Genomic DNA, 19,157 nt, shown 5'->3' on the forward strand with positions numbered 1-19,157 from the left:
CTACCTCTCCCTTCTCTCCAAATTTCCATCCCCTCCTGCCCCGTCCTTACTCTCTGCTGATCTCCCTGGGAAAACAGAAGAAAGCAAATGAGAATCTCCAGTAGTTTCGACCTCATCTGCCCACGTCCCCGGCCAGCCAGGCTCCCTTCTCCCCGTTATTATCGCCCCTCGTCTCTAGAAGCACCAGCCATCTCTCTCCACTTATGGCCGGATTACTCCAGAGGAGTTGTCAATATTCATTTTCTCCAAAATCTCTCTTCATTTTTTTCTTGAATCTATGTATCCAGGCTTCACCCTCCCCACGCCACTGAAACCACTCTTAGGAAGGTCTCCAGTGACCTCAATGTTGTAAATCCAGTGTTAACTGTTGGTCCTCATCCTACTTAATCAGCAGCCTTCGATAGTTCATCTCCCTCCTCTGTGGACCTTTCTGGACCCCACGCCCTCCTGGTTTCACACCCGACTATGGAAGGCGCTGCTCTGTCTCCTTTGCTGCTCCCCTCCACCTGCCTAAACTCTTAAACTTCAGGGACCCCCCAGGACTCAGCTCTTGGACCTTTTTTCTTTGCTGCCCTCCCCACACTGCCCCACTCCTCTGAGGATTTCATATTTCATCCAGGCTCCACTTGTCACTTGCATGATGACTCCCAATCTTATGCCTTTGGCCTGGACTCATCCCTGGAACTCCAGCGCCCGGCTGCCTGCTTGACCTGTCCAGTAATATCAAGGAGGCACCTTGAACGTAACCAATCCTGCTCCTGCTGAAGTCTCCTCCTCAGAAACAACTTCCATCCTGCCAGGCCTGGACCAGTAACCTCAGAGTGGTGAGGTGAGCGCAGCCAACACGAAGCCGGGTCTGGCTGACGGGAAGAGCTGCCAACTCTGGGAAGTTATGCAAGGCCCAAGGTGCAGGGCTGGCCCGGGAACACGCTTGCCCGGAGTGAGGGAAAGGCTGCGTGTGACTGCACGTGTTGTAATACGTTTGGCATTTGTCATTGGCGATGGTTCTACAATCTACGGGACAGCAAGAAACCAGAAGGAAACAACATGTTTGGAAGTCAACAGAGCATTTTATTCCACAGGAAGAAAAATAACGACTCTGATATGAGAAACAGATTCGAGAGTCTCAACAGATTGGTGAGTGTAAGAGTGTTCACACGGTGGAGACCCAGATACTTTATTTTCAGAGTATTATCGAGCAGCTACTATGGTATTTTGAGGCACAGATGATGCTTAAAAACAAAGTGGCCCAGGAGCCTTCCAAACCCCGAGGTGCGTCTCCACCACGGTGAGGTACTCGGGCCGCTAAGAGGCCATGTTTCTGTTTCCCAGTCAGTGGTGAGCAGGCCCAGGTGTGGGAAACACAGAACAGCCAGCCTTTCTGGTGGGTGAGGAAAGCAGCTGTGGCCAGGTGGTGATGCGGCCAGCTGTGCTGGGTCAAGGCATCGAGGGGGCTTTGCTTTCTGCTTGCCCAATTTCTCCTAATTCAATTTATTTTACTTTCCTCGGAGAGGAACCGGGTACTTGAGGCACCAAGAAAATCGGCAGAAATTATCCTAACGAAGTCTCAGACATCGCTGGCTAAATGCCAATTGAAAAGCCAGAGCCAGGGCCTGCTTCCTCCAAAGCTTTGGATTTTTTTCCTGGCAAACCAGGAAACTATGTCCAAAGCCCCTGAAACCTTACCATCACCAGGCCTGGCACGAGGGCTGCGAGGGCGGAGGAGCCTGAGAAGCTCTTAGCTGGCACCCACCCCCCAACCCCGCCCCATTTGGTCTTTGGATCCCATTTTAACATCTGCCTCTTCCAAGGCGCAAACATCAGGGGGGAGCTGTGCAGTAGGGAGATGAGCAACTATTGTATTTCGAGGGCTGATGAGATTTAGAAAGGAGCCGGGAGGAGGGCATCTCAACACCCCTCTGGAGTCTCCTGGAAGCACCATTCCACAGCGCAGCCCTCAACCAACTTCCCATGGGCAGAGCTGCAGAGAACACAGGTTGCTGCTGGGCCCAAAGTCAGGCTTCCTTAGTCATACCAAGCTCCTCAATCCAACAGAACTCCCAAGTGACTTCATTCCAGAAAGTGACAGAAGGCTCACTGACACAAACCATCAACCCTCTGAGAGTCTCATCGTTAAGAGGTCATGATCTCAGGCAGTGCGTTACTGATGACAAAAACCACAAGCCAAACTTGTGGGGTGCGGGGTGGGAGGCTCGTGAGGAAGACAAGAAGCCTGCAGGGAGCCGCACCTGGCACATGGCTGTGGCCCAGCAGGACCAACCAACCGACGGACCAAAAACCCACCCCGACCCTTCAAAAGCTGGGCTTCAATTCTGCAGTCCATGAACCCAGAGTTTAGGGAAGACTATATACAAATCCTGGAGTTCAAGACGAGCCCTGAAAACACTATTTTGCCAGAGCACTAAGCACTTGGGTTAAAGCTCTTTGAAAACACACACACACACGCGCGCACACACACACACACACCCCCGAGTGGGGAGAGAAAGACAGATTAGCTTCATTTGTGTTTTGGAAGGATCTGGGTCATGAGTCATAAACACCAATACCTTCCACGCATCCACTGATCCGATGGGTCCTTTTAGATCTCAGCTACGTGAGACATGGTTGTAGAGACTGACTAGATTTATTAAAATAAAAATTAAAAATCACAAGGCTAGTCATTCATTCTAGGCCTCCCCTCTCCCTACCTTGGTTATTCCTTACAGAAAAGAGAAACCACAGAAACAAGACCCAGGAAGGAGAAGACACTCGGTCTAGGCCTTGCCACCGGGTGGAATTTAAAACCAAGGGCAAGAGATATTTTGGCCAAATCTTGGCCCCAAACTTACAAGAACAGCTTTTTAGCACTCAGATTTCATTCCCTTTTCTAAGACTCTCTCCTTCTCCCTGCCTTCTCACTCCAGGGCTGCTGTCGCCCGTCCCCAGGGCTGTGGGGCTGGGTGGCTGCCTGGAGCTTTATTAAGGAGAACAGAGTCCCAGGACCTCCTGCTGCAGCTGCTCAGGAGAGGGAACACTCTCGCTGTGGGTTTTTGATAAATTTGTGGATTTCTGATCTGTTAAACAGTCCTACGGGATTTTTTTCCCTTCTAAGTTATCAGCGTCTACCAATGTTTCAAACTGGCCTCTCTGATAATAACCCAAGGAAACCTTATAATGCTGGCGTGTGTGTGTGCGTGGTAACAGAACACACCTCACAGTTTTACCTCAAAGTCTGGCAAGACTAGTCAGGAGAGAGCCAGTGAGACAGGCAGATAAAAAATAATTTGTGACACTCTTAAGAACTATCTTTAAACTGGGGGAGAAATAAATAAAAGATGTGTCCGAGTCACTCCCCTAGGCCTCATCAAGGGCTGCCTCTGGGTCTAGACCCTTCGGTTCGCAGCTCCAGCCGGGATGAGCACAGGTTTCAAAGGCATCGCTCTTGACGCACCTGCCCCCTCACCTCAGCCCACCTAACCGTGAATATTCTAGTTTCCCAAACTAAGGCATAACATTCTGCAGCTTCCAAGAATCCCTCTTCACGGACAGTACCCTGAATGAGACGTGTAGAATTAGTGCAATAGAAGATCCAATATAATTTTATATTACTTTACAGTTAACAAACCTTTACACACATCACAGGCCCTGTTCAGAAATGCTCCTACGTATTTACAGACACACAGTTGTACATATATACATGTTAACAAAATACAGGGCAATCTAAAAATTAGATTGATCTCAGTTACACTTTCTTTGTTTTAAACGTTATTCAACCAATGCCTCTTAAAAATTACCTCCCCATAATCTAAAGTAACCCCCTGCCCCACAAATTAATATGGTTCCATTTGTAACCTCCCTCACCAGTATTTACTCTCCCTCTTGATAGCATCCCCCCAAACCTTATTCTGGTTTCCTCTAATTTAAGCCAAGCCCACGGGCCTCTCTCCTCCTGATTGGTTTGGGGTCTACGTCTGGGAGTGTCCCTCCAGCAGCTGGGGTTTCTCAGGAGTCCAGCTCCAACTGCTCTTGGTTTTCATTGAGTCTTAACATAAGTTGCTGTTCATAGTAAAGGCTCTTTGCATAGTTTATTTCTTGTGATAACTTGATAGCAAGGACCTCTGATTTCACGTGAACCTGAAGAAAAGGACAGAATGAGTAACCTGCCCCCAAGGTGGGAAGCCAAACAGAATCACAGGACACGGGCCATTGAAATCCACCCAGGCAGCAGCTCCCAGCCTGACTGCGGATCAGAACAGCACGGGTCGTAGTTTAAAGAAACAGATTCCCAAGGGCCCTACTCCTAGTTATGCCGATTCGAGGTCTGGGGTGGATCTCTGGAATCTGTATCTTTAACTTATTCCCCAGGTGACTGTGCAGTCGACCCATAATCACCTGACATTTGGGACTGCCTGTAACTGCGAACCAGTTTCAGCTCCGAGGTGTGAGGATCAGCTGAGGTGAGACACAAAGACTTGGGATTCAAATCTAAAGTCTGGTGATGGTCAAAGCACACAAATGCCCTCGAGGCCTTTCTTATCAAGAAAGCTCACTTGCCTTGAAAGGGCGAAAGTGCAGCTGGGCAAAGCTCCCCACCTCCGAAAGGAACTTGTGGAAATACTCAGGCTTTTGGGTGTTAACTCAATTAATCTACCGGCCCTAACCTAAGCCAATGACCCCAGGGGAGCCTGCACAAGCCAAACCAAACCCAAGCGCATTCCTGGGCAGGGAGAAGGTCAAGGGAGAGAGGCCCAAAAAGGCTGGTTGCTGTTTCTCATCTGTGGAAACACTGAGATAAGCAGGGCCATTTTGAATGGCACGTCATTCTCGAATGCAGGCTTGAAAATCCTAGCATTCCAGGTGAAAAATGAGCAGGGCTAACACCTGGTTTCATGAAAAAATCCCATGTTAGAATACGGCTGGCGGTGGGGTCCCTCACACGTGCTTCTGCCGAGCCAACAACAGCCCCTCCGAGCGGAGGCAGCAGAGTGGTCCAGGCTGCCAGCCCTGGAGCTGCACAGGCACGTGGGTTTGAACCCCAGCTCCCTCCGGTGTTGGCCGGATAACCTCGAGCAAGTCACCTGTCCTCACCGAGCCTCCTGACCACCAAGTGGGGACAACAGCAGTACAACATTAAATAATCTAGAAGTACCTAGAATCCAGCCTGACACACAGTGAACCCTTAACGAATGCTGGTTATTAACAGCAGCGGTGTTGTTGAAAAGTCCTGCCATAACAATATCTTGTACCCTTTGGAGGTCAAGTGTAAAGTTTATTTACAGATATTCATTGAGCTTTTACAGTGGATAGGGGCCTATGCTAGATATTGCTTCCTTGTGCAGAAAAAAAAGTTAATTTCCAATTATTCTAGAGGTGAAGCAATGAAGAAGCCAATGTGTGCTCTAACGCCTTCTTAGATTCAATGCGCCGAAGAGTCCCGTTTTAGGAATAAAACACCCCCCTGCATCATGTCAGCTGGTCCTCACGGCTGATTAGAGGCGGTAATCCTGCCCATACTGTATGGGTGGGAAACTGCGGCACAAGCGTTGAGCAACCCGCCCTCCGGTGGAGCTGGGAGAGCGGCATCGTCCCACCCCACACACACTGAGCGCCTTCTGCCTGTGGGACTAAGAAGCAGGACCCCTGGGGACTCACAACAGCCCAGCCCAAGCCTCACACGTGGCAAACACATCAGCAGGGCAGCGGCGGGCTGAGGAGATAGGGCAGGGGTGCACTCACCATAGGCTTCTGGTGGGAAGGGCCGGGGATGGACACCCCACTGCTCGTGTTCACGGCCTTCTTGGTCACCTGCACATACACCTTCCCGTGGTCTTTGGAGACGAGGCAGTGGTAGAGATCGTCGTACTTGACTTCCAGGAAAATGGCCTCCCGGTCTAGGTAGTCTCCGCTTTTCAGGAAGTAGACGGCCTTGGAGGAGATGAGCACACAGTAGCTGTCGATGTTCTCCACAGCTATGAAGCTGCAGAGAAAGAGGCGGAGTGAGAAGGGCACGCAGAGCTTTGCCAGCTGCTCCTCCAGGCTGAGGCTGTAGGAGGGGGGCCCGAGGCTCCGACCTTGAAGCCAGGCTCCCTCCCTCACTACACCTTGGGCAGGTGGCTCACCCACTCTGAGCCTCCATCTCCTTGTGTGTAAATCAGGAATAAAAAAAGTGACGCTGGCCTCTCAGGGCTGCTGTGAGGCCAATGTGTAAAGCACAGGGCCCTTCCACAGCGGGGCTCCATAACATGACCAAGTGTATCAGGGCTGCTGTGAGGCCAATGTGTGAAGCACAGGGCCCTTCCACAGCGGGGCTCCATAACATGACCAAGTGTATCAGGGCTGCTGTGAGGCCAATGTGTGAAGCACAGGGCCCTTCCACAGCGGGGCTCCATAACATGACCAAGTGTATCAGGGCTGCTGTGAGGCCAATGTGTGAAGCACAGGGCCCTTCCACAGCGGGGCTCCATAACATGACCAAGTGTATCAATAGGAGAAACAATTTTATGGCCTTTTTATAGCCTAAGGCTTAGAGAAAGCTGTCGCAGTGCTTCGTTGGGCAGAAGAAGGAAATACAGTGCTTTGAAATGCTGACTGAAGCAGCAGCTGAGAAGGTTCACAGGGAAGATGGGATGGGGGAGGGGCAGCCACAGGGCTGGAAGTCGTGGGCAGGGGTGGTGACGGACGCGAGGAAAGCGGAAGCGGATGGGTCACCAACCTAGGCGCCGCGAGAGGATGGCACGCCCTCTCCAGGTGCGTACCTATGTCCACTTCCTTTTTGTCACAGTTCTAGTAAGAGGTCACCTGGTCTCAGCTCAGCACCTCCAGGGACAGGGGACTCACTGGTGAGACGACCACCGCGTTCTCAGAACTCAACTGTTAGAGACCACCACTGCGTTCTCAGAACTCAACTGTTACAGAGTGCTTTTTTAGGTAAAGCTGTAATCTTGATTTCCATAAACTGTCAGTCATCCCTTCTAGGGGCTTCAGGGCCACTCAGAAAAAAATCTCTTCGGGCTTCCCTGGTGGTGCAGTGGTTGAGAGTCCACCTGCCGATGCAGGGGACACGGGTTTGTGCCCCGGTCCGGGAAGATCCCACATGCCGTGGAGTGGCTGGGCCCGTGAGCCACGGCCACTGAGCCCGCGCGTCCGGAGCCTGTGCTCTGCAACGGGAAAGGCCACAACAGCGAGAGGCTCACATACCGGAAAAAAAAAAAAAAATCTCTTCTTCCCTGGAGCCCCAGATTTAAAGTGGAAATTTATGCACGTCAAAGCTCTCAGGTCGGCTACTGAATGAAGAGCAGTGACCCTTGGAAACCGCCGTGACAGCTCTCCCAGGCCTGGCTGCCTCCGTCGCATCTTGTGACAGCCTTCCACAATGGGGCGGCCACGTCGGGGGACAGCGCAGGGGAGCGGGTGACGGCAAGAATACTAAGAGCTGACGACAGGCTGGCTGTCAAGCCCCGGCCCCCTGGGACTTGATGTCCTGAGAGGAATTGCCACACCGCAGTTGCCTGGAGCCGCGGCTCCCCTGGAACGGCTCAGGGACCCGGTCCCAGGATGGCTTTGTTCCACGGTCAGCAGTCGCCAAACTCTGCTGGGATGGAGCAGGCCTGCCTGCTGCTGGACAGGCCGGTCCTCTCTCAGTCCCAAGCTGGCGCCAGGTCCCTGCTCACCTCTGGGCTTAGAGAGCCCCCCATTCTGAACACGTCTTGTCTCTCAGCCCAAGGGTTCACGAGTTCTCTCTGAAGCTTCCCGAGAAACACGCCCACCCTGCGCCCACTTCTGAAGGCTTCGTCGCTTACTGTCAAGAGCACTGCCAAGCAACTACTTGTTCTCATTTTGTTTCCCAGACAGGTATTTGACTCTCTGACTAAGCTGATGTAAGAGGGGTCCACACCCTACGCTCCCCGTGTCTCCCTGGGCACCCACCACTGAGTCGGCCACCCCCTCAGGACTCAGTGAAAATATGCCTGGTTCCAGCTGCCATTTTAATTACAGCCTCACATGACAAAAATTGGGATTTATTGTTCTATTCTAACTGGTTGGCAATGCCAAGAATGTAGACTTGTAAAGTCTCAATGCCAAAATTAGAAATACCCAGCAGCTTTTGGTGTTCAGGCCACTTAGCACGGAATTTCCCATGTCCCGGGCTCTGACAGTATCCAGAGGGCAAGCAGTATCATTTAAAGAAACCAACTGAAATCTAAAATAGCTGGTCCAGGGGAAGAAAGGGTGACAGAAAGAGACAGAGAGACAGAGAGAGATGAAAAAAGCTTCCTGACAAAGAGAGGAAGGATCACAGGACCAGCTAGAACTTGCTGGGAAGCTAGCTTAAAAACTGAAAACGGCCTAGGACTTCTAAGCACAGGTGGGCCGGGCACATGGTGACCGAGGCTGTAATGGGCTCTCAAAGGAGATCCCCGAAGTTGGCCACCGCAATTAGGGTGAGAGCAGCACATGCATTGAAAATCCAGTAGGGATTGTTACCTTTCCTCTGGTCCAGCACAAGATGGGGTACTTCTATCCCATCACCCGTGCCTCCACTCTCACCCTGTTTAGTACCCGCTGTCTGACATTTATGCACAGCCTCTAAGAGGGCCAAGGCCTTTCCATCTGGGCAGCTGCTCTTACACCCGGGCCGACTGGCTGACACTATTAGTGCCCTTTCCAAACTGGACTTCTTTAAAACAGACTCCCTTCCGAGAGGCCACAGACAGTGCAAAGTCCTCCATCAGGCCAGAACAACTTCTGTTCTGGGTGGAAGGAAGGAGGAAGGGTGGCTCTGAGCCGGGATGCTCTAGTGAAAGCTGCTCCACACAGTGGTGAACGTGCAGGCCGGGAGGGAAGGGCAGGGAGACCCGCCAGGCTGGGCCAGCTGCTGTCTCTGCGGCTCAGGTTCTTCATCTGATAGAGATCATACCACCTGTCGTCACAAAGTCAGTAAATCCATGGGCAAAAAATTCATGGCCGGGCCTCCCTGGTGGCGCAGCGGTTAAGAATCCGCCTGCCAATGCAGGGGCCACGGATTTGAGCCCTGGTCCAGGAAGGTCCCACATGCCACGGAGCAACTAAGCCCGTGCGCCACAACTACTGAAGCCCACGTACCACAACTACTGAAGCCCACGTGCCACAACCACTGAGCCTGCGCTCTAGAGCCCGTGAGCCACAACTACTGAAGCCCGTGCCTCATAACTACTGAGCCTGAGCTCTAGAGCCCACAAGCCACAACTACTGAAGCCCGTGTGCCACAACTACTGAGCCTGCGCTCTAGAGCCCGTGAGCCACAACTACTGAAGCCCACGTGCCACAACTACTGAAGCCCGTGTGCCACAACTACTGAGCCTGCGCGCTAGAGCCCGTGAGCCACAACTACTGTAGCCCACGTGCCACAACTACTGAAGCCCTCACACCTAGAGCCCAAGCTCCGCAACGAGAGAGCCCACCACGGTGAGAGGCCCGTGCACCACAATGAAGAGGAGCCCCCGCTCACTGCAACTAGAGAAAGCCCACGCACAGCAACGAAGACCCAACACAGCCAAAAATAATAAATAAATAAGTAAATAAATAAGTAAATAAATAAAAGGAATTCGCGTCCATTACAGAAATGTGAGGGGTGAGGAGCAGTTTGTAAACGTGCACGGGCCTCTCCTCTGTGGGCCCAGGGGCCCTATTCGTACCTGAAGCTAATACAGACAGTAATTTTTGGACATTTACATGAAATGTTCTCGTCTTTTCAAATCAAAAGCAGCCAAGGGTCTAAGTGAAAGGAGGGAAAAGGGAGACAGCGGGGCCTCAGCTGGAGTGCCAGGGTCCCAGACCACGGTCTCAGCAAAAACCCAGACACTGACTTAGCCAACAGCGTCTCTCTGTCCATTTTCCCCCGATGCGCCCCTGGAACTCCCACAACCAGTGACCAAGGCTTTGGGTTTCATCATTACAGCATACATTTTTTAAAAAACAAAATCTGGAAACCACAACAAAGAATAATTAAAACTGAGCTCCAGATTATGGGTCCCCTCCTGTAATGGAGACCAACCCCAAACCTGTCACTGAGAGAGAGGAACCAAAACCCAGGGGGACAACAGAAGTCGAACCAATGAGTGCACTCAGCACTTCTCTGCCCATCTGCCCCCGCCTCTGTCCCTTTGTCGTCAAAGCCCGGTGTCCCCCGCCCTGCCTGGCCGTCCCCTGCAAAGGCCTGTGCTCCACAGACTTTCATTTGCGTCACTTGAGAGGCTCAGGGTTTCGTCCAGAGTGGCAGCAGCTATGGCCTCACACGAGCTGAGTCTAGACACGGGGCTCTCCACTCTTCATCCCCCGTACCCCCCTCGCTTCACGCAGGGCTGCTCTTGGCTCATGAATGAGTGACCATTGCAAACCCTCGTGGGATGACATGGGGAGGAAAGCCATGTGGTCTCAGGTTGATCTTGAGTGTGTCCTTCTACCCTCTGACCTATTATTAATTTGGAGGAAGAATGAAAAAATGTGGCCAGAGACACACAGCCTCTGGATAAGCTGTACCCTTCAAATATGAAGAACCAGAGAAGCTGCCCAGTGCTCTGTAGACACCGTGACACCGCGAATGATTCTATAAAAAAAACAGGCGGGGACTCCCCTGGTGGCGCAGTGGCTGACAATCCGCCTGCCAATGCAGGGGACACGGGTTCGAGCCCTGGTCCGGGAAGGTCCCACATGTCGCGGAGCAACTAAGCCTGTGAGCCACAACTGGTGAGCCTGTGCTCTGGAGCCCACGAGCCACAAAATAAAAAACAGGATTTTTAGACATTGGTTAAAAGTTTCACTCATAACTCTCCTTTAAGGAGAGAAAGAGGACATTCTGATCTTGGGATCAACTTCAGAAAGTTTCTTCTGAGAGAAAGGAAAGCTGTGGCACGTGGCTTACACCATTCTCCAAGATGACAGGTTCTAACAGTGGGTGAACCCGGCAAGGTTCAATGCTGCAGAAGTAGCACCCACTACGACAATATCTCAGACCATGATATCACAGGGCATTCTCATCAACACCAGTGACATGACCAACAATAGCTTCAACCCTCTCGCTCTGTGGCAGGTAGAAATGTTGTCTCCAAGCCCCACGGCTGATGTGCCATTGGAACCAGCCAATCTTAGGTGCCAACTGGCTCTGTCACCAGGCACATGGCTTGGCTCAGAGTTTCTTGCCGTCACGTGTAGAGCGAGGGTCATCATATCTCCTCTTAGGGCCACTGTGATGCTTAGAACTGACCTACATGCCCAACTAATGGTGGCTATTGTTATTTCTTTTGTTGAGGACAGATGCTAAGTTGTCCTAATCCTGTGGGGAAGGTCCCCTTGGAAGTCTACTACAGATCCTTGCTTCAGCAGGTTGGAAAAATGAGTGACCCTCTAAGAGACCACAAGGAAACAGGTTCAGGACCAATTATTGCTCCTTAGAGAGAGAGAACTCTGCCAATTGTTCCAATTACCCTTTTCAATTGATTTCTTTCTTTTTCTCCCACTCTTTTTTTTTTGGCTTTATTAACTCTATTTATATATGTTTATTTTCCTCACTTTGTAGGCATTTCAAAATCAGAGGAGTTCAGAGCTGTCTTACTCCAGGAGTGCTCCCAGAACAGGCTCCTGCCCCTCATGTGTCTCTCCCCAAGTCCAGGTGTGACCCCACACCTGTGTCTGAGCCTGGGGTCTTGCAGAGTGTCTCGGCACACATGTCCCACGGGTCCTCACACTCAGCACGGCCTCTCGAATCCTCTCCTCCTCCAGCACCGCCCCTCGCCGTTGATGGCATCTCCATCCAACCGACCAGGCAAGCAGCCCTCGAGTCCCTCTCAGCCCCACCCCTCGCTCAGCTTCTAAACCTGGTCAGTCTACTGACTGTACTGACGCCTGCCTCCCTGTCCCCTCTCCCCTTCTTCTCTGCCAGCCTGTGCTCACCTGGATCACTCCCAGGGCCTCCTAAGTGCTTTCCTGCCCCCAGTCTCTCCAACTCTGATCCCTTTCTCTGTTGCTGTCAAGGTTACATTTTTAACGTCATTTTGAGTGAGATCCTCTTCAAAATCTCACCACTGCCTACAGGAAGCCGTTACGGCTCTCAGAATCTGTATGGACACCAAGGGGGGAAGCGGGGGGGATTTTTAAAAAAAAAGCTCTCAGAATCTGGCCTTGTAACCCACCTTTCCAGCTTTCCAACCTCTGCTCCTTCCCTCCCACACATATGCTGCCACCACACCCAGCTAACTGGAGTCCCCCCAGAAATGCCGCTAACTCTCCTGTCTCTGAGCCTTTGCCCAGCACTCTTCTCTGCGTACATGCCTTTCTCTCTTCTCAGCCCATTTCTCCTTGTGCTGCAGGACCAGATCAACTGCCAACAGCCTTCCCTGGCTTTCTAGGCACAAATTAATAACTTGCCCTTGTGGTCCCATAACACATGGCCCATACTTCTATTTTAAAAGCAATCACAGGGCTTCCCTGGTGGCGCAGTAGTTGAGACTCCGCCTGCCGATGCAGGGGACACGGGTTCGTGCCCCGGTCCGGGAAGATCCCACATGCTGTGGAGCGGCTGGGCCCGTGAGCCATGGCCGTTGAGCCTGCATGTCCGGAGCCTGTGCTCCGCAACGGGAGAGGCCGCAACAGTGAGAGGCCTGCGTACCGCAAAAAAAAAAAAAGCAATCACAAGTTTATAAATAGTTGGTAATACTGTCTGCTTCCCCTGCTAGACTGTGAACTTGTCCTGGGACATAGTAGGATTCAATAAATTCATGTGTTATGTAGTCTCAGAAAATAACAATGAATTTATGTTGTAGGGTCCAATGGAATTTGCCAGTGCACAACTTTGGATGTTGCATGCATTTTACCCAGTGGTAAAGATAAAGAATTCTCTCAGAAGTCTTGATTTAACTTGTTATTAGCAAGCCACTAACTTTCCCTTCCTTCCTCCCTCCCTCCCTCCGTTCCTTTCTTTCTATTGAAGTATAGTCGATTTACAATGTTGTGTTAGTTTCAGGTGTACAGCAAAGACAAGCCATTAACTTTTATCAGAGTAGCTGGATAATCCACCAAATGAAAGTTTTAATTTAGTGGCATATCAAAGAATATCCAATTTTCTAAGTGTCAAAGGTTATTGGTAGATTATTTCCTGGTCTAGAAAACGGAAGCCAATGAATTCTATCCCACTTCTCAAAAGGTCTGATCTTTTGTTTTTGTTTTGAGACTGCATATATTACTATAACGTTTTTATTTACAATTATATGCTATGAGAATCAACACTATAACGTGTGCTCAAAATAAAAAATTCTGATTTCTATCTCTATCTGCAATTTCTCAAGAAGGATAGACAGGATACAAAATATATATAAACAGTATGTTTACAAAGGGGGCAAGAAAGGAGAATTTTTTTTTTTTTTTTTGCGGTACGCAGGCCTCTCACTGTTGTGGCCTCTCCCGTTGTGGAGCACAGGCTCAGCGGCCATGGCTCACAGGCTCAGCGGCCATGGCTCACGGGCCCAGCCGCTCCGTGGCATGTGGGATCTTCCCGGACCGGGGCATGAACCCGTGTCCCCTGCATCGGCAAGCGGACTCTCAACCACTGCGCCACCAGGGAAGCCCAAGAAAGGAGAATTTTACTCTTGATTTTCTTTCTTTCTGTACTCTTTGAATTTGCTAATTATGTACATGAGTTTATTTCATCAAAAAGAGAAAAGACTAACCTGGCTGGTGGGTTTATAAGCTATTTTGGCTTACTTTTTATACTTTTTTTTGTATTAAAAAAAGATCTCAATAAAGAAAAAGGAGAAAAAAGAAGAGGAGGAACACACTCAAACAGATGGAAATGAGCACACAACCCAAACGGACCAGGGAGCTGCCTGGCTCGGCTGAGATCAAGTGACCCAGGGATACAGTGACAGCCCTCAAGACACTGACTAGACTCAAGTGGCCTCCTACGGGTGACTTTCAAGTGTCCCCAGAAGGCAAGCACCATCTTCAAAGTCTTGCACGGGAACCACTTCCCAGGTCCTGCTGCCCCTGAAGGGTTCTTAGCTGCTGCTGTTCATTCCTTTTCCTTTCATCTGTAAATATACCAGCGTATTTCTCTAAAGGATAAGGACTCTTTTTGTTAGCACAGTCACAATACTAAAAAATAATGAATAATAATAATTTAAAATGTCAGACATTTAGAAAGGCTCCTAATTTCCAATCAGAACAGGAGCTCTTAATATTCAGGGATCATGGACCCCCACGTCGGCATTCTGGGGAGGCCCATAATCCCCTTCTAAGAATGCTAATTTTAAATGCATAAACTAAAATGCTTAGGATTACAAAGGAAGTCAATTATATTTAAATATATCTATCGAAATATTAAAATTGGGATAGAGAACTGAAAGCTTCTTTTTTAAAGCATAAAATAATATCTAATAAAAAAAAATCTCACCAATACTATTTCCTAAAACTACATTTTAAAAATATAATCTGATTGTCAAATAAACTCCAGAAAACAGTATGTTTGGGCAGCCACTTAGGTCATGTGCATTGCTTGTAAGCACCTTTTTGGAAAAGGTAAAGAGCCACCCTGGTGCTTACATTGCTAGTGTGTAACTTGGTCTGTGATGGTGTATTGGAAATAAAATAGGTACTTTCTTTGTTTTTTTTTTTTAATGAGAATGAGGTTTCTGGCTACAGACTAGACACTAGTTACAGAGAAAAATTAATTTAATAAATAGAACCAATTTCACTTTAACAGCATCTGAGCCCAGGATCCGATTCCAGAACCAAACTTAGGAAAAATGGAAAGTACTGGCACTTTTGCAACATATCAGAGGAATATTGATTCATTCGAAACTGAAGCCTTTTCAGTTGGCCAGACCTTAAATCATATGTCAGCAACTATCTTTTTAATACTAATTAATTAAATAAAATAAAAAATTAAGTGAAACTTGATCTGGGAGAACAAAGTTGAAGTAACCATGGCACTGTGGACTTTGCGGGGTTTTCACTACATCAGGAAGTAATTACACAATATTTTCCAGAAGTGAAACAGTGAGTCTAACTGGAAAAAAATGTGGAAACATTTAGTTAGAACAGTAGGGCAAGGTATTAAAGAGCCTTTTAAGGGGTTAACTCTGAAGGAAAATATGCAAATAATTGGGTCTTTAAACATGTTTTTAATTACAATTCCAGGATAAAAGTCAGGTATACTACAGCACTCCTGTGCTTCTCCTGAAAACGCCTTTCTTGCAGAGGGATGCCTCCAACATTCACGTCACCGTGAAGACCCAGCCTGACAACCGAGGATACTTCAGAGGAACATTTGCCAGGTCCCTGATGACTTCTTCCCTGTACACTGAGGAAGGCTACGGTCATGTGGCTTCTTCAACATTCACTGGCAAGATTTAACCCACAAACTTGGGTAGAGACACATGGTTTTCATCTTAAGAGTCAAAAGTCATTCACGCCAACATCTTTTCCTAGTTCTTATGAATTTTAAGAGTTTCATGAAATCTCTTTTACTGACTTCATTTTGATTTCGGTTTTCAGCTTTCCATGGCTCTGTTTTCAATGCATGCATCTCACTGGGAGCAAGCCTATGTTAGCTGTAGTACACAATTTCTCCCTGTGTTCTTGGCATATGTCATCCTATTGAAAATGAATTTCACGAGGACCAAGGTTTGACTTGAAAATGAATTTCACAAGGTTTCACTTGAATAAGGGTGAGTGGGAAAGAAAATTAAAAGCGCGACGTACAACAACTTTCCAACTATCATTCATTCAACAAATATTTGTTGAGTGCCTAGTATGTGCCAGGCACTGTTCCATGTACTGAGGATTCTTCAGTGAATGGAACAGACAAAAACTGCGGCCCTCATGGAGCTGCCATTCTAGTAGACTCTGCACCATGTCCCGCTACACCTGGGGAAAGACTCTCTGAGCCTCTGATCCGAAGGCCAAAAGTTACATTAGCAAAGTGGTATATAGGGCAGCCATGGCACCAAATCCTCACCGAAGGCAGGCAGGAATATAAAGCCCTCCCTGGAGTGAAACACTGGGGATTCTGGTTATTAGAGTGATGGCCAGAGCTGAGGCTAGACTAAAAGAGCTGATAGATGTGTGCTATGGACAGAATTATGTCCCCACCTATTTGGAGCAAGGAAGTAATGAAGGTTAAATGAGGTCATAAGGGTGGGGCCCTGATTCTATAGGAGACACCAGAGATCTTGCTCACCCTTTCTCTGCCATGTGAGGACACAGCCAGAAGGTGGCCATCTGCAAGCCGGAAAGAGAGCCTGCACCAGGAACCAACTCAGCCAGCACCTTGATCTTGGACTTCCCAGCCTCAGACTATGAGAAATAATTTTTTGTTGCTTAAGTCACTCAGTCTTGTTATGGCAGGCTGAGCTGACTACGATAATGTAATACACCTCCATCACTGAGAGACTTTCCAATAACACTGCAAGGAGCTTGAGTTACAAAAAACACATCTAGGAAGACGCCACCCCATGCAGCAAGCAACAAATGAATTCTGGACTTGACTTTTGATATCCCCGTTCAAATACTGCTACAAAACTATGAGATGAGGTTAGTTTAACAGCATTTCTAACAACGACACTGAAGGCTCTCCTGAGAGATCACCTCTACTTCAGATATCCTCCACCAACCAAAAAACATTCATGGTCCTCTGAACCCTCCCTAGCTTGCTTTATCTTAAGAAAGATAAATAAGCATTAAGAGAAATTAAACTAGTATTTTGCTACTTATCAGGCAGAACTAATTGCTTTCTCTGGACTGTGGTTCTAACGCCTATTTAGGTTACAGAGCATTTTGCGCTGAGAGTCTCTGCAGAATGTCCTAAAATAGTGATATACTGAGTTCTACCACGTCAACTAGGAAAAGCTTCACTAACTGAAAATATAACAAGATCCTAAGTGTATAAGGCTCCACATTCAAAGAATAACAGAACAACCTTGAGAACATTGTTGCGTTTCCAAACTTTTCAGCTCCCAGTTGGTTGTTTATCTGTTTTGTTTTACTAGCATTCTGCAGCAAACAACAAAACACCGAAGTTTAGGAAAGTCTCACAGGGCAAAACACCTGTAGATTGAGAACATTTTATCTTCTCTTTCTGAACTAATTAGAAGGAGACTGCCAACGTTAAGGTCCCGCTATGGAACTCAGTTTGAGAACCATTGTTATATCTGAGTCTATAAAACATCTGGGCCAAGGAATCTTGTTGACCAGTTCCAAGGCCTAAGAGTCACGCTGATACTCAGATCGGACAGAAACTTCTCAGAGTCAAAGCCAGAAAAGACAACCTGGTGAACCGAAAGGGCTGGTTTCCAACTTACAATTCGTCTTGTATGTTGTCTGTTAGTTTGAAGAGCTGCTCCTGCCCTTCGGCCTGGCTCTCAGAATAGCGGGGAAGCAGGCCCTGCGGCCCTGCGCAGCACCGTGGTTTCCGTACCCTCTGTGCTTGGGTCCTAGGTGGGGAAATGGACAAGAAGCAAAGAGGTTAAGTGTGAAACGTCAAAATGATTTCCCTTCCTTCCTCGTCTGAGATAAGAACACCACTTAACACAGGACATACTCTAAATCTGGTGACCGGAATTAAACTACATTTAGTACCACCCGTGAATGCACTAGAAGAAAGTGGTTAAAGACTCCAGTTTTGAACAAGAACCTCACCGTTGCCATTTTCTAGCTATGTGATCGTGGACAAGTCAGTTAACTTCTTCAACCCTCAATTCCAGTTCTCTCTGTAAAACAGGATGATGACACCCACCTCACAGGACTGCCATGAAGATCAAACAAAATCATGCCCATCGAGCCCATGTTTGACAGGATGTAGGCTATCCACCAACAGTGGCTCTTGTTATTGTTATTATTACTGGACTTCCACTTGGTCACACTCTATTTTTCTAGGAAATCTCTTCAGGAGAGGCACCTCTGGACTTGTAGAGGGTCAGGAAGAAGAGTGAGAGGCTTTGGGCATGAGTCAGAACACACCAAGCTTCTCAGCTTCTTCTAGGATGAGCTCAGCTGCCTGGGTGTAGGGTGAGGGACACAGTGATCACAGGAGGGAGAAGAAAGGCTCCGTGGACTGGTCCCAGGCCACAGTCTGGGATTCTGCGGCGGCTCTCACTCATGGCCCTCAGCTGTCCGTGGCCCAAAGGAATCTGCTTTGCTGTGGCTTTCAGGGCAGGCTGATGTTGTCTTTCTCCACAAACCATATACAGGGTAATTGATAAGTACTTTTTGGTGTTTTCCTAGAAACAGGAGTCCATATTTGTTTTGGAAAGGCTGTGCATATTTCAGATGACTGATAAGAGTGTGCCTGGTCTGTCCTCGGCCTTGTACTTGGTGTACTTTTCATTATTTGTTCCTGGATTCCATTGAAGCAAAACACCCCTCTCTAGACATATCTACAAGCGAGGCCTAGGCTTACACACTGAATCAGCACTCCAGGATCGTGTGCTAACAGCAGTGGAAAGACTTACTTGCAAGGGCAGAGAAGTGCCTGGTGGGCGAATCAGGGTAAAGCTATGGACAGAAACAGTCAGCGGGTTAGCTGCAAACCTGGGACGACGCAAAGCCCTCCTGGGCCCGTGTCAACACTCCGCCTATCAGGCCACGCTGCCTCAAGTCCCAGACCTGGGTAATGCTTGATATGGGCTGGAAAACCAGACATCCAGTGATAATGTTTTAAAAGTTCAGTAATAAGGATGCCCCAAGTACTACTAATTGTGTTCTCCAAGTGAGACTAAAAAGAAGTTCCGACCATCTGCACCAAGGGAATGGGTAAACAACCCAATTTTATTGCTATGATATTAATATATTCACATATTCCTGCTGTGCACAGTCTCAATTCCTTCTTCAGGACTGAGGCCCACTGCTGGCTATTTAGATCCCAACTACTGGTTGAAAATACGGAGGGCAGTGTCGGGAGCCGCTCACAGAGTTCACCCCTCGTAGGGAAGCTTGACAACTGCTGGTGTAAGGATGCTGCAAAACACTGAGTGAGAGAAACCCAGGGGAAGGAGCGTGGTGTACTTTTCCAGGTAGCTGAGTCCTGTTCTTATCTCCTTGCCCAGTGAAACATCGACTGTCATTTCAAACACTGTCCAGGACAGGCTAAAAAAGTATCTTTTCCCCAAGGCACCCCTGAAGCTCCTGAA

The 19,157-nt window shown here is 48.7% G+C and overlaps 1 protein-coding gene across 10 annotated transcripts in view; it reads right to left on the reverse strand.

The window, feature by feature from the left end:
- Nucleotides 1–1,050: 1,050 nt before the first annotated feature.
- The window catches only part of VPS13D (vacuolar protein sorting 13 homolog D), a 244,693-nt gene continuing 226,586 nt past the window's right edge, over nt 1,051–19,157 (reverse strand). For 8 of the 10 annotated variants that reach the window (XM_073795836.1, XM_073795842.1, XM_019930844.3 and 5 more), the window contains 3 exons: nt 17,331–17,462; nt 5,737–5,977; nt 1,051–4,134 (listed from right to left, as the gene is read on the reverse strand). In XM_073795836.1, coding sequence (XP_073651937.1) covers nt 4,003–4,134; nt 5,737–5,977; nt 17,331–17,462 — 505 coding nt within the window. In that variant the 3' untranslated portion in view covers nt 1,051–4,002. The other 2 variants (XM_073795849.1, XR_012327971.1) reach the window with 2 other exon arrangements.

This window comes from Tursiops truncatus, chromosome 1, assembly GCF_011762595.2.
Source record: "Tursiops truncatus isolate mTurTru1 chromosome 1, mTurTru1.mat.Y, whole genome shotgun sequence".
NCBI lineage: Eukaryota > Metazoa > Chordata > Mammalia > Artiodactyla > Delphinidae > Tursiops > Tursiops truncatus.